We start from the raw sequence: 12,045 nt of genomic DNA on the forward strand, positions 1-12,045 counted from the left end.
GTGAGCCGAGATGGCACCACTGCACTCCAGCCTGGGAAACAAGAGGGAAACTCTATCTCAAAAAAACAAAAACAAAAACAAAAAAATTGACTGTAGTGATGGTTGTACAACTCTATGAATATATGCAAAATCACTTAACTGTACATGTGAAATGGGTGAATTGTATGGTATGTCAACTATATTTCAATAAAGTTCTTCCCCCAAAAATAGAGAACTCAGCGGGGCAAGGTGGCTCATGCCTGTAATCCCAGCACTTTGAGAGGCCGAAGCGGGCAGATCACCAGGTCAGGAGATCTAGACCATCCTAGCTAATACGGTGAAACCCCATCTCCACTAAAAATACAAAAACATTAGCTGGGCGCGGTGGCGGGCGCCTGTAGTCCCAGCTACTCGGGAGGCTGAGGCAGGAGAATGGCGTGAACCGGAGAGGCGGCGCTTACAGTGAGCTGAGAGCGCCACTGCACTCCAGCCTGGGCGACAGAGCAAGACTCCGTCTCAAAAAATAAAAATAAAAACAAAAATTAAAAAAATAAAATAAGGAACTCAATACACAACAGATATAATGGCACTCTCTAAAGTTTGAAATGTTATCTACAAGCCTAATATGCAATGACCTTTTCTTCAAAAATACATTAATTTTTCATTAGAAGATGGGTTTAGTTCTGTACGCAAATGTTTTCAATATTCAACTGACCAATGTTGTTGGTCTCCCCATTACAACGGAGTGTTAGAACTAGGGAAACTGGCCAGGCGCAGTGGCTCACGCCTGTAATCCCAGCACTCTGGAAGGCTGAGATGGGTGGATCACCTGAGGTCAGGAGTTCGAGACCAGCCTGGCCAACATGGTGAAACCCCACCTCTGTTAAAAATACAAAAATTAGCTGGCCATGGTGGCGGGTACCTGTAATCCCAGCTACTCAGGAGGCTAAGCCAGGAGAATTACCTGAACCCGGGAGGCAGAGGTTGCAGTGGGCTGAGATGGTGCCTCTCACTGCACTCCAGCCTGGGCGACACAGTGAGACTCCATCTCAAAAAAAAAAAAAAAAAAGGAAACTATTTAAAATAAGAATGGTGATATGCAACACTGAATCTAGAAGGGGTGGGAAAACTGAATAGATCTATATTAAATAATTTTTTAAAGAGTGTTTTAAAAAATCACCCTAAAAATCTCCACTAGACCCAGATACTTCTGACAAATATTTGAGAAGAAAATATAAACCATTCTAGAACACACCAAAAAAACACAAAGCTTCCTAATTCAATCCATTACAAAAATAAAAACTACAGACTGATCTAATTTAGAAACACATACATAAAAGTAAAAACACTGATTTCCAGCCAAGTACAACAAACCAAACAGAACTTGTCCCAAGACTCCAAAGACTGTTCAACATCAACTAACTTATCAATAAATTACAGTATCTGATTAAAGGAGAAAAAGTACGTGATCATCTCAACAGAATACCAGAAAACCACCTGATAAAATCTCTACATAAAGAGAAACTGTACTCTACGAAAGAGAAAAATGAGCAGAGGATATGTACAGAAAATTACACGAGAAGGAATCAAATGGCAAATAAAAATATTAAAATGTTCAATCTCACTAATCAGGAAAATAAAAATTAAAACAAACACAATATTAATTTGACCCATTAGTCTGGCATTTTTTAAAAAAAATGGTTATCAAAAGCTAGTTAAGAATTTCAGAAATAGGTATTCTTATATACGTACTGTTTGCACTATAAATCTGTAAAGTCTCATTTGGAAAGCATTTGGCGGCATTCACCAAGTTTTTAACAGCACAAACTTTGACCCAGGAATTTCAGTGCTGACACTCTCTCCCAACATAACTCTTGTATAAGATATATACATAAAGGTGTTCGTAGTCACAATACAAAAAAAACCTGCAAACCTAAATACCAAAAAAAATAATAAAATACCAGGCAGTCACTAAAAATAACAAACCACGTATATAAAGAAGCCTATCACAACAACGCAGGTACTCAACAGCGGGAATAACACAACACAGCTTAAATGTAGCAACTTAAATACACATATCTGACGAGGAGTGATTAAAAGAGGCCGCGTATCAAAATATTAATGGAGGGGCAAGAAGGACTTAACGCTTTCCCTTTATTTCTGCATTGAATGAATTTAAATTACATTGTTTTGAAACAAATTACGAACTTTTTTTAAACGGCGTTCTCTTGGTAGATTGGTGGCGTATAAAGAACATGGTCTTTGTAGTCAGATATTTGGATTCAAACCTAGGAGCTATTAACAAACTCTGTGACTGTGGGTAAAGTTTCTTAACTTCCTTGGGCCTCAATTTTCTCATCAGTAATGTGGAGTTAACCACATCTTTGAAAAGATGAACACGAAGGGAGAACTGTTTGGCTTGCAAGGGAAATGAAGGCTAGCTTCCAACTCATATTCTTCTGGGAGACTGAAACCATAGGAGTGGAAGGAGCCAAGAGTATTAAAAAAAAAAAAAAAAAAAAAAGAGATGATCAGGAAATCCAGAAACTTGACGTTCAAGATTCAAGACACGGATGGGAGTGTGGGGCTCACCAGGACTTAGGTAGGAACATGAACCTCAAGCACGGACGACCTTGGGATCGCCGCGCTAGCAGTGAGCTCCAGCCGGCGCCCCATCCCTCTGGTAGCCCGACTTCTTCCGAAAAAGCAGCAGCTCCGGGAAGCGGCCAGAGGGGCGCGCACGCACCTGCTGCAGGGAGCCCGAGACGCTGGAAGAGTCGGTACTCCTCCGCTTCCGGCGCTCACTACGATCCACGCTGCTCCCGCCCCAGCAGCTGCCGCCGCTCCCACCGCCGGTGACACTTCCACTAAAGCTGGCGTTCCCACAGCAGCTGACGCTCCCGCAGCCCCCGACGCTCCCGCAGCCGCTAGTGCTTCCACTGCCGCCGCTGGCCAAGGCGGGTACGATGTCCGGGGCCGCGAGCGCCGCAGCCGCCTCCTGACTGCTACGTTTGCGCCGTTTCTCCCGGGAGGACTTTTTCCCCGTCATGGTCCCTCTGCTGCAACCATCGGAGGAAAGTCCGCTGCCTGGTGTGACCGAAACCCGACTCCCGCGGCAGTGGGCGGCAGGCACTGGCGTCGCAGGTTATGCGTCACTTCCGTCCGTGACACAGAACGTGGTGAAGCGTTATGGGCCAGGGTGGCGGAGGGGTTGCTAGAACCAGTTGCGCTTCCTCCTCCGGTCGCTGAGGTCGGTTGGAGTGTGTAGCGGGTAGTCTGTCTAGACAGTTTTTGTTTTGTTTTGTTTTGTTTTGTTTTTATACCTCCACAAAGCATAGAAGGTGGAACTTATGTCCTTTTACCTTCGAAACTTTTTAGTGTTAGTGTTTGTCAGTTTACAGTAAGGTTGAAGTATAGTTGTTGATTCTCCATTTCCGTTTACCTCCAAATCTTAAGATATTAACAACGCTGTAACAATAAAGAGAACCTAGGGAAAAGTTGTTGCATCTCCTTTTCGTCATTACCTGGGCAAATTATGTATTTCTTGCGTAGAGTCTAACATGGACAAGTAAAGAGCTTGAGTTCATTTTTAAAATTGAAAATGGGTCAAAGCTTTATGAGATTTTATGGGTGGATGTAATCTAAACAGAAGGCAGATTTTGAGGAAAGGGAGCTAGAACACTTAAAAAGTGAACCAAGGTCTTTGCCATTTCAGCAGGGGCCTTTAGCCACTGAGGGAAAAACGTAGAGCCTGGGGCAAAACTAGCTGGGTGGTAGTAATTCTGTGCCTTTCCCTGGGGTAAGAAGCAACTACAGAAGCTTCCCTTCACTTTGTCTCCTATTTGTCTCAGTCATTCAGCAACTACTTAAGTGCCTAAAACAAACCAGCCTAGGGTTAATAACTAGGAATACTTCCAGCCCTAGGAAAACTGTCTTCCCCCAGGCCCCACTCTTAAATTGGTCTTCTAAGGTAAATGCTGGGACTGAGCCCAGTGTGTTCCCAGGGGTTCCATTAAGTATCACACTCATTAAGAGTCATATCTGAAAGGATTGAGAGTGTTGTGTTCACAGATGGGAAAAATACATAAAATTAATAACATGTTACATTTATAAACCTGTTATGAATTGTGTCCCTGAAACCATCCTCATAATTTTAATAAAACTAAATTGCTAGAATTTTTTTTTTTTTTTTTGAGACTGAGTTTCACTCTTGTTGCCCAGGCTGGAGTACAATGCACAATCCCAGCTCACAGTAACCTCCGCCTCCCGTGTTCAAGCGATTCTCCTGCCTCAGCCTCCTAAGTAGCTGGGACTACAGCCATGCGCCACCACGGCAGGCTAAGTTTGTATTTTTAGTAGAGACAGGGTTTCTCCATGTTGGTCAGGCTGGTCTCGAACTCCCGACCTCAGGTGATCCACCCTCCTCAGCCTCCCAAAGTGCTGGGATTACAGGTGTGAGCAACCGTGCCCTGCCAAATTGCGAGATTTTTAACAAAAGATAAGTTTTGAGTAGAAGCATAGCTAAACATTAACAAACTTTTCCTATAGCCCACTTCCTTATAGCTGCTTATTGCTTTATAGATAGTATCTTTGACTCAGTTAAGAAATCTCAAGTTTCCCATTTTGAGATATTTCCCAGATTCTGTACTCCAATGGTGTTATAGGAGTTAAGAAATTATTTTAGATAGATAGAGAGGAAAAGCGGTCTTTGGAAAGTTTTTTTCCTTTTAAAGCAGCTCCAGAAATGTTCCTTGTCTAGCAAGAAAGCTGGGCTGGCAAGCTTTGATATGCAAATGCAGACCATTAGAAACTTGGTTTACTCAGTATGGCGATTCCCCTCTTCTTCTTGTCCCCACGTGCCTAGCAATATGACCATCCCCACATACCCCCACATGTGTAGAACATCATGGCACCCTGCATTTGCATATTAAAAGACTAGGGTGGGAGGGCCACTTTTTTTGCAGGCTATGTGAATGACATACCTGGTCAAACCAATTCCCTGGGTCATATGCAGATTTGTCACCACCTCCTCCAGCCTCATAATTGGCTGTTGCCTGCTGCACCCGGGATTCCCTCTTTTGGCTTGGAGCCCTCTTCCCTCTGGCTGTGTATGAGGGAGCCTCTTATTTCTTGCATATTAAATTCTCCATTCCTTAAAACCACTCCACTTTTGTCTGTATCATTTTATTTAAACCAGCATGAGACAAAGGACTTCTCCAGTCATTGGAACCATATCAGTGGGGTCACTGATGCTACTCCGTTTGAAGACCCCTTCTAAGAAACGAACTCAGCACAAGAATACACTTTCTACCTTCTTATGATTACATCCCCCATGCCCTAACCAATCAGCAACCCCTAGCTCCTCAGCCCCCTACCTACCAACATTTCCTTAAAAACCCCTGTCCAAAACTTACGGGGGGAGGTGATTTGAGGTTCCCTCCCATTTTCTCCCTTGGCTGCCATACCATTATTAAACTATTTCTCTGCTGCAACTCCTGCTGTTTCCATGTATTGGTCTGGTACCATGTAATGGTTAATAGAACCTGATGGTTCTATAACATCACCCACAAAATTCATATGTTGAATCCCTAAACCCTAACCTCAATGTGACTGAATTTGGAGATAGGGTCATTAAGGAGGTAATTAAGGTTAAATGAGGTCGTAAGGGTGGATCCCTAATCTAACTGGTGTCCTTATTAAAAGAAGAGCCTGGGCCAGTGACGGTGGCTCACGCCTGTAATCCCAGCACTTTGGGGGGCTGAGGCGGGCAGATCACAAGGGAGGTGGAGACCATCCTGGCCAACACGGTGAAACCCCATCTCTACCAAAAATACAAAATTAGCCCAGCGTGGTGGCGGGCACCTGTATCCCAGCTACTTGGGAGGCTGAGGCAGGAGAATGGCGTGAACCCGGGAGGCAGAGCTTGCAATGAACCGAGATCACACCACTGCACTCCAGCTTGGGTGACAGAGTGAGACTCCATCTCAAAAAAAAAAAAAAAAGAGCCTGGTACAGTGGTGCATGCCTGCAGTGCAAGCTACTCAGGAGGCAAACTGGGGAGGATTGCTTGAGGCCAGAAATTCCGGGCTGTGGTGTGCTGTACTGATCAGGTGTCTGCACTTAGTTCAGCATCAATATGGTGACCTTCTGGGAGTGGAAGCCACCAGGTTGCCTAAGCGGGGTGAACTGGGCCAGGCCCAAAATGGAACAGGTAAAAACTCCCATGCTAGGCTAGGCATGGTGGCTCACACCTATAATTATAGCACTTTGGGAGGCCGAGGCAGGCAGATCCCCTGAGGTCAAGAGTTCGAGACCAGCCTGGCCAACATAGTGAAACCCCATCTCTACTAAAAATACAAAAATTAGCCAGAAATTGCTTGAACTCTGGAGGTGGAGGTTGCAGTGAGCCGAGATGGTGCCACTGCACTCCAGCCTGAGCAACAGAGCAAGACTCCATCTCAAAAAACAAAACAAAACCTCCCATGCTGATTAGTAATGAGGTCACAGCTGTGAATAGCCACTGTACTCCACCCTGAACAACAAAGCAAGACCACGCCTCTAAAGAAAAGAACAGACTGCCCTGTCTTCTCACCACGCACAGAGGAAAGGCCATGTGAAGACACAGTGAGAAGGTAGCCATCTACAAGCCGGGAAGAGAAGCCTCACCAGAAACCAACCTTGATGACATGCTGATCTTGGACCTTTAGCCTCCAGAACTGAGAAAATAAATTTCTGTTTAAGACACCCAGTTTGTGGCACTTTGTTATGGCACCTTGAGCTAGCTAATACAGATCTACAATGTTATGTGTAGCCTGGATAGAGCTAGTTCTTTATTAATTTCTGGCTGCAAATTGCTCTCTTATAAAATTAATTGAGAAGCTTCCGGGTTTCCACTTTGTTCTACAGCTACCTGACAGATGGTGTTCATATTTCTTCAGGTGGACCAAGAAGGCAAGGCACTCCTCACTAGATTGCTGTACAGTATTTATGAACTTGGCAGATGAATCACAGTCTTTGTCCTCTCACACACTTGTTCTAGGACACAAAGGCATTGTTCTACCTCTGGCGATAGAGAAGGGGAGAAAATAGACAAAATGCAGGCCTTCATAAGCATATTTTTAGTGAGGGGAAACAATAAGAAAATACACAATAGGAAGTGCTTCTGTCCTCACTCACTATGGCACTCTGCATTCTTCTTACCATTTTTCTTCAGCACCCTTAAACACTACCACACATATATTTATCTGTCTCCTTCCACTTGAATGTAAGCTCTTTGAAAGCAAAGACTTTGTTTTATTTGCTGCTGCTTTTTTTTTTTTTTTTTTTTTTTTTTTTGAGACAGAATCTCGCCCTGTTGCTTAGGCTGGAATGCAATGGTGAGACCTCAGCTCACTGCAGCCTCAGATTCAAGTGATTCTCCTGCCCCAGCCTCCCGAGTAGCCGGGATTACAGGCACCCACCACCACACCCAGCTAATTTTTGTAGTTTTAGTAGAGATGGGATTTCACCATGTTGGCCAAGCTGTTCTAGAACTCCTGACCTTGTGATCTGCCTGCCTGAGCCTCCCAAAGTGCTAGGATTACAGGCGTGAGCCACTGCGCCTGGCCTTATTTGCTTCTTTATTCCAAATATCCCACTGTCCTTATTAAAAATTTGACAAAGGCTGGATACAGTGGCCCAATCTGTAATACTAGCACTTTAGGAGGCTGAGTTGGGTGGATCCCTTGAACCGAGGAGTTCAAGAACAGCCTGAGCAACATGGCAAAACACCATCTCTACAAAAAAATACAAAAAAAAAAAAAAAAAAGAAAAAAAAATTAGCCAGGCATGGTGGCACATGCCTGTAGTCCCAGCTACTCAGGAAGCTGAGGTGGAAGGATTACCTGAGGCCTGGGGAGACTGAGGCTGCTGTGAGCTGTGAATGCACCACTGCACTCCAGTATGGGGGACAGAATGAGTAAAATTAATGGCTAGAAACTAGTCTTTTAATAAATGAGGTCGGGAGGAGGTTTGCAGTGCTCTTACATCGCATGGCAGAGAGATATAGCTGTAGGGACTTAGCTGCTACTGAGAAGTTGACAGTCAAGTGGGTTTTGGAACCACAGGTACAAACTGCTTTCTATATGGGGTTCTGCTGAATGGAAGACAGGGGAAGGACTTTGATTTATGCTAGGAACATGCCATAGAGATATCACAAGCCTGACTTAGAGAGATGTCTCTTTAGGTTGAACGATATGAAAGTGGCTTTTTACAGATTTAAAATGGTTGAATGTTGATTCAAGCAGCAGAGAGAGAGAGAGAAAAAAAAGGAAAATGTAGTTGAATATTGACAGCTTCATATGGTTCAACTTAATATGCTTAAGAGGCTCAGCACTAAATATTGCTATGGACTTAAAGCTCTGCAAACAAATGCAGACTGCTTTTCTGCCCAGAACAAGTATATATGGGAGGGTGGACAGAGATTGGTTCTTACACACCAATTTCAGCAATGCATTGAGCATTGATCACAATGATTGCCAGGGATAGGCATGCATTAATGCCGGGGTCAATCAGTTCTTCTCTGGGATTTTATAAAGAGATATTAGGTGAGAAATTTGCTCTTTCACACTAAGTCATCATTTAATTTCATTTGTCTACTGTAAGGAAACTGTCTCTTAGCTGCTCGTTGTCATGTTCTCTGTCTTGTGACAATTCTAAGAAAATGAGGCCAACAAAAGCGCTTGCGGAAATAAGTAAAAAAAATCCTGATACTATTATTTTCCATCAGTGAGCCAATGTAATTCTTTTTTTTATCCCCCATTAAGCTGATCTGAGTTAAGTTTTTTGTTTTTGTTTTTGTTTTTTGAGACAGCCTCACTCTGTTACCCAGGCTGGAGTGCAATGGCATGATCTCGACTCACTGCCACCTCCACCTCCTGGGTTCAAGCCATTCTCCTGTCTCAGCCTCCTGAGTAGCTGGGACGACAGGCGTGCACCACTATGCCTAGCTAATTTAGAGGGTTTCACCGTATCAGTCAGGCTGGTCTTGAACTCCTGACCTCAAATGATCCCCCGCCTCGGCCTCCCAAATTGCTGGGATTACAGGCATGAGCCACAGCACTCCGCCTGATCTGAGTTGATTTCTGTTGCTTGCAACCTGAAGTCCTAATTAATAGTACAGGTAAGACCTTCCATGATCTGACAGCATTTTTCTCTTCAGCCTTTCCTAGAAATATACTCTTCAGGCCTGTTCAACAGCCCCACATATACTTACTGCATCTAAGATTCATTTTAAGTATAACTTATTTAAAACATTTCCACATCACTTCCATTCTCAATCCTCCTAAAATTAACCACTTCTTTTTTTTGTAACCCACTGTTCTCCCTAGAGTGTCCAGAACTCTTTACTGCAGGCGCTTGCTCAGTTTCTTCTCCAGTATACTGTTAGTTCCCAGGAACTATGCATATACATTTTTTTTGTAGTCTCAACACCTAATACATTGCCTGGAACAAGCTAGGGATGCAAGTATTTGTCAAAATTCTAAACTGATAATTTCAGGACCCACACAGAGCTTCTTTTTCTATCACACTTGTAGCAAATTGCATTAATGACCCCAGTTCTTCACTTCTCCCTATATCCACAGCTTGCAATGTAATTTGGCAGTGCTCTTCTGCTACAGGCAAGAGACATAATTCCCTACCCTTCTGCTCAGCCATCTAACTTACTTTGGCCAAATGGATGTTAGCAGATGTGCAGCAAGTGGAGTCTCAAAAAAGCTTGTGCAATTAGGATGACTGACTTGTGCTTCCACCATCATCATGAAAATTATATATCCAAAGTGGCCCACTGGTCCCAGAAGATAAGAAACAAGTAGAGCACAGCTGCCTCAACTAAGCTACCCAGACAAGCCCAGCCTGGAGGTGAGTCCTCAGACAACCTGTAGAAACATGAATGAGCCCAGCCAGGACCATACTACCCGAAGCTTGAAACTCCTGAGCTAAATAAAAACTATTATTTTTGTTGTTGGTTGTTGCACACTATTACTGTGGCTATAGTTAACCGATATGCACTCTGTCTAAAAGAGACCCTTTCCCTGTATTTCTCTGTTAGTAGTAAGAAGTCTTCAAAACTGGTTTGATATTGTCACTATACGATACACAGAAGTCTTACAAGAAATCTTGAGACCACTGCTAGGGTTGTAGTATGCATATATGTGATTTTTACAGTCCAGCAGAACACTTTCTTGCTGGGTCCTGGGCATTATAAGAAGTTTAAAAGAAGTGTAAGGATTTTGAGTTCTAAACAACTTTATAAATATCCTTCAGGATTACCCCCCACCCCATGGGCATTTTTTCCCCAGTAGAAATAAAACTTAATTACTTTTCCCCCCTTTTGTTTGTTTTTGTAAAGGCAATTATTATTAAAGAACATGGTAGCCTTGCAGTGTCTTTGGAAGAAATGCTTGCTAAACATTTATGTGGCCATCATTTTGCTAGGCTTTTACATGAATCTTCAATTATTCATCTGTCATATGAAGTCCCACTGTACAGATGACTAAACTAAGGCTAAGGTTAAGCAACTTGCCTTAAATCATTACTAAGTGGTGGAAATGCTATTGGAATGTACGACTTCTGAACGCCAAAGTCAGTGCTCCTTCACTATTTTATACTGCACCTTTGATTGCTATTACTACTGAAAATTTTAAATAATACAGAAATAAGTGAACATTTATTGAATGTATTAGTTCCTTTGAGGACACAGGAAGGAAAAAAATGTCATTCAATAGCTTAAAACCACTTTCTTTTGATCCATGTCATGCTTATATGGCACTAGTAGCCACTGTAGTTGCTATTTTGATAAAGAGGCTACTACAAATTGATATTTTTCTTCATATTGATATCCAGTTTTGGCAACATCATTGATTAAATACTGCTATCTTCTCCATTGTTTAGTTACTACTGACTTACACAGATTTGACTTCTTTCAGTTTCTTCACCTGTGTAATACCTACCTCATAATGAGGATAAACTATGCATATACAACTAGAAAAGAATAAGTGATTAATGCAGGCTGTCTAGTTGTTTTTTGCATTGTTACTTGGTTTAAATCGTTGCAAACTGTTGTGGTAAATGTTGCTATATACCTTGAAATCTGATGATCACAGCCATTTGAACATTTTATTTTTCTGAGTTATCACATGTCCAGGAATTCCAAGGTCAGGTTTTAAGCCCCAACATCTCATTTTAAGCCTAGGACCAACATCAGACTATCTACTTTACAAAAGGGCTTTAGGCAACTTTCTCCTGTTTACAGCTTCCATTACCCACCTTATTCTAAAGACTATTTTACCCCTTAAGGAAGCTCAAATATGATATAATCAAGTCAAAATAACAAGTACATATCACCTGTAAAGTATTCCTACAAACAGTTTTAATCTCAATGGAAACGACTTTCAATTTATAGGAAATAGGTGGTGCAAGCCGACTCCAAGATAGCCCCCAGTGATCCCTCCCCAATGGTATTCACTGCCTTGCATAATCCATTCCCCTTGATTAACTTCCAACCAATACAATACCTTGATGTTGAGATGTCACTTCTGTGATTAGATTATAAAGATTCCAACTTTGGTCCTGCCAGCAGACTCCCCCTTGTTGGCTTTGATGAAGCAACTTGCCACACTGGGGAGGCCCATATAGCAAAAATCAGAGAGGGCAGTCTCTGGCCAACAGCTACCTAGGAATTGAGGTCCTCAGTCCAACCCCAAAAGAACTAAACACCAACGATATGAGCTTGAAAATGAAACCTTCCTCAGTGGAGCCTTTTGATGAGACACCAGCTTTGGCTGATACTTTACAGCCTCAAGAGGATCCACCTAAGCTGTGTTAGGATTCCTGAACCACAGGACATTTGAGATAATGTGTGCTATTTTAACCCACCAAGTTTTGGAGTAATTTATTAAGCAGCAATAGATAACCAATATCAAAGTCTTGTAGAAAAATATTTTACAAACACAAAATGTGAGGTGCTTCACATGCTGGAGTGCCCTAAAAATTTCAAAAAGTCAATGATAGTTTTAAAATATGAAA

General features: G+C 42.6%; 1 protein-coding gene across 2 annotated transcripts in view; it reads right to left on the reverse strand.

Moving 5' to 3' along the window:
- Positions 1–3,413, reverse strand: part of LOC105493857 (caspase activity and apoptosis inhibitor 1) — a 52,259-nt gene extending 48,846 nt beyond the window's left edge. Inside the window, exon 1 of one of the 2 annotated variants that reach the window (XM_011761809.3) lies at positions 2,726–3,413. In XM_011761809.3, the coding sequence (XP_011760111.1) occupies positions 2,726–3,028 (303 nt within the window). In that variant the 5' untranslated portion in view covers positions 3,029–3,413. Of the gene's footprint in view, positions 1–2,571 lie in introns of both variants that reach the window. The other variant, XM_011761810.2, reaches the window with a different exon arrangement.
- Positions 3,414–12,045: the final 8,632 nt, after the last annotated feature.

This window comes from Macaca nemestrina, chromosome 14, assembly GCF_043159975.1.
Source record: "Macaca nemestrina isolate mMacNem1 chromosome 14, mMacNem.hap1, whole genome shotgun sequence".
In the NCBI taxonomy this organism is placed as follows: Eukaryota; Metazoa; Chordata; class Mammalia; order Primates; family Cercopithecidae; genus Macaca; species Macaca nemestrina.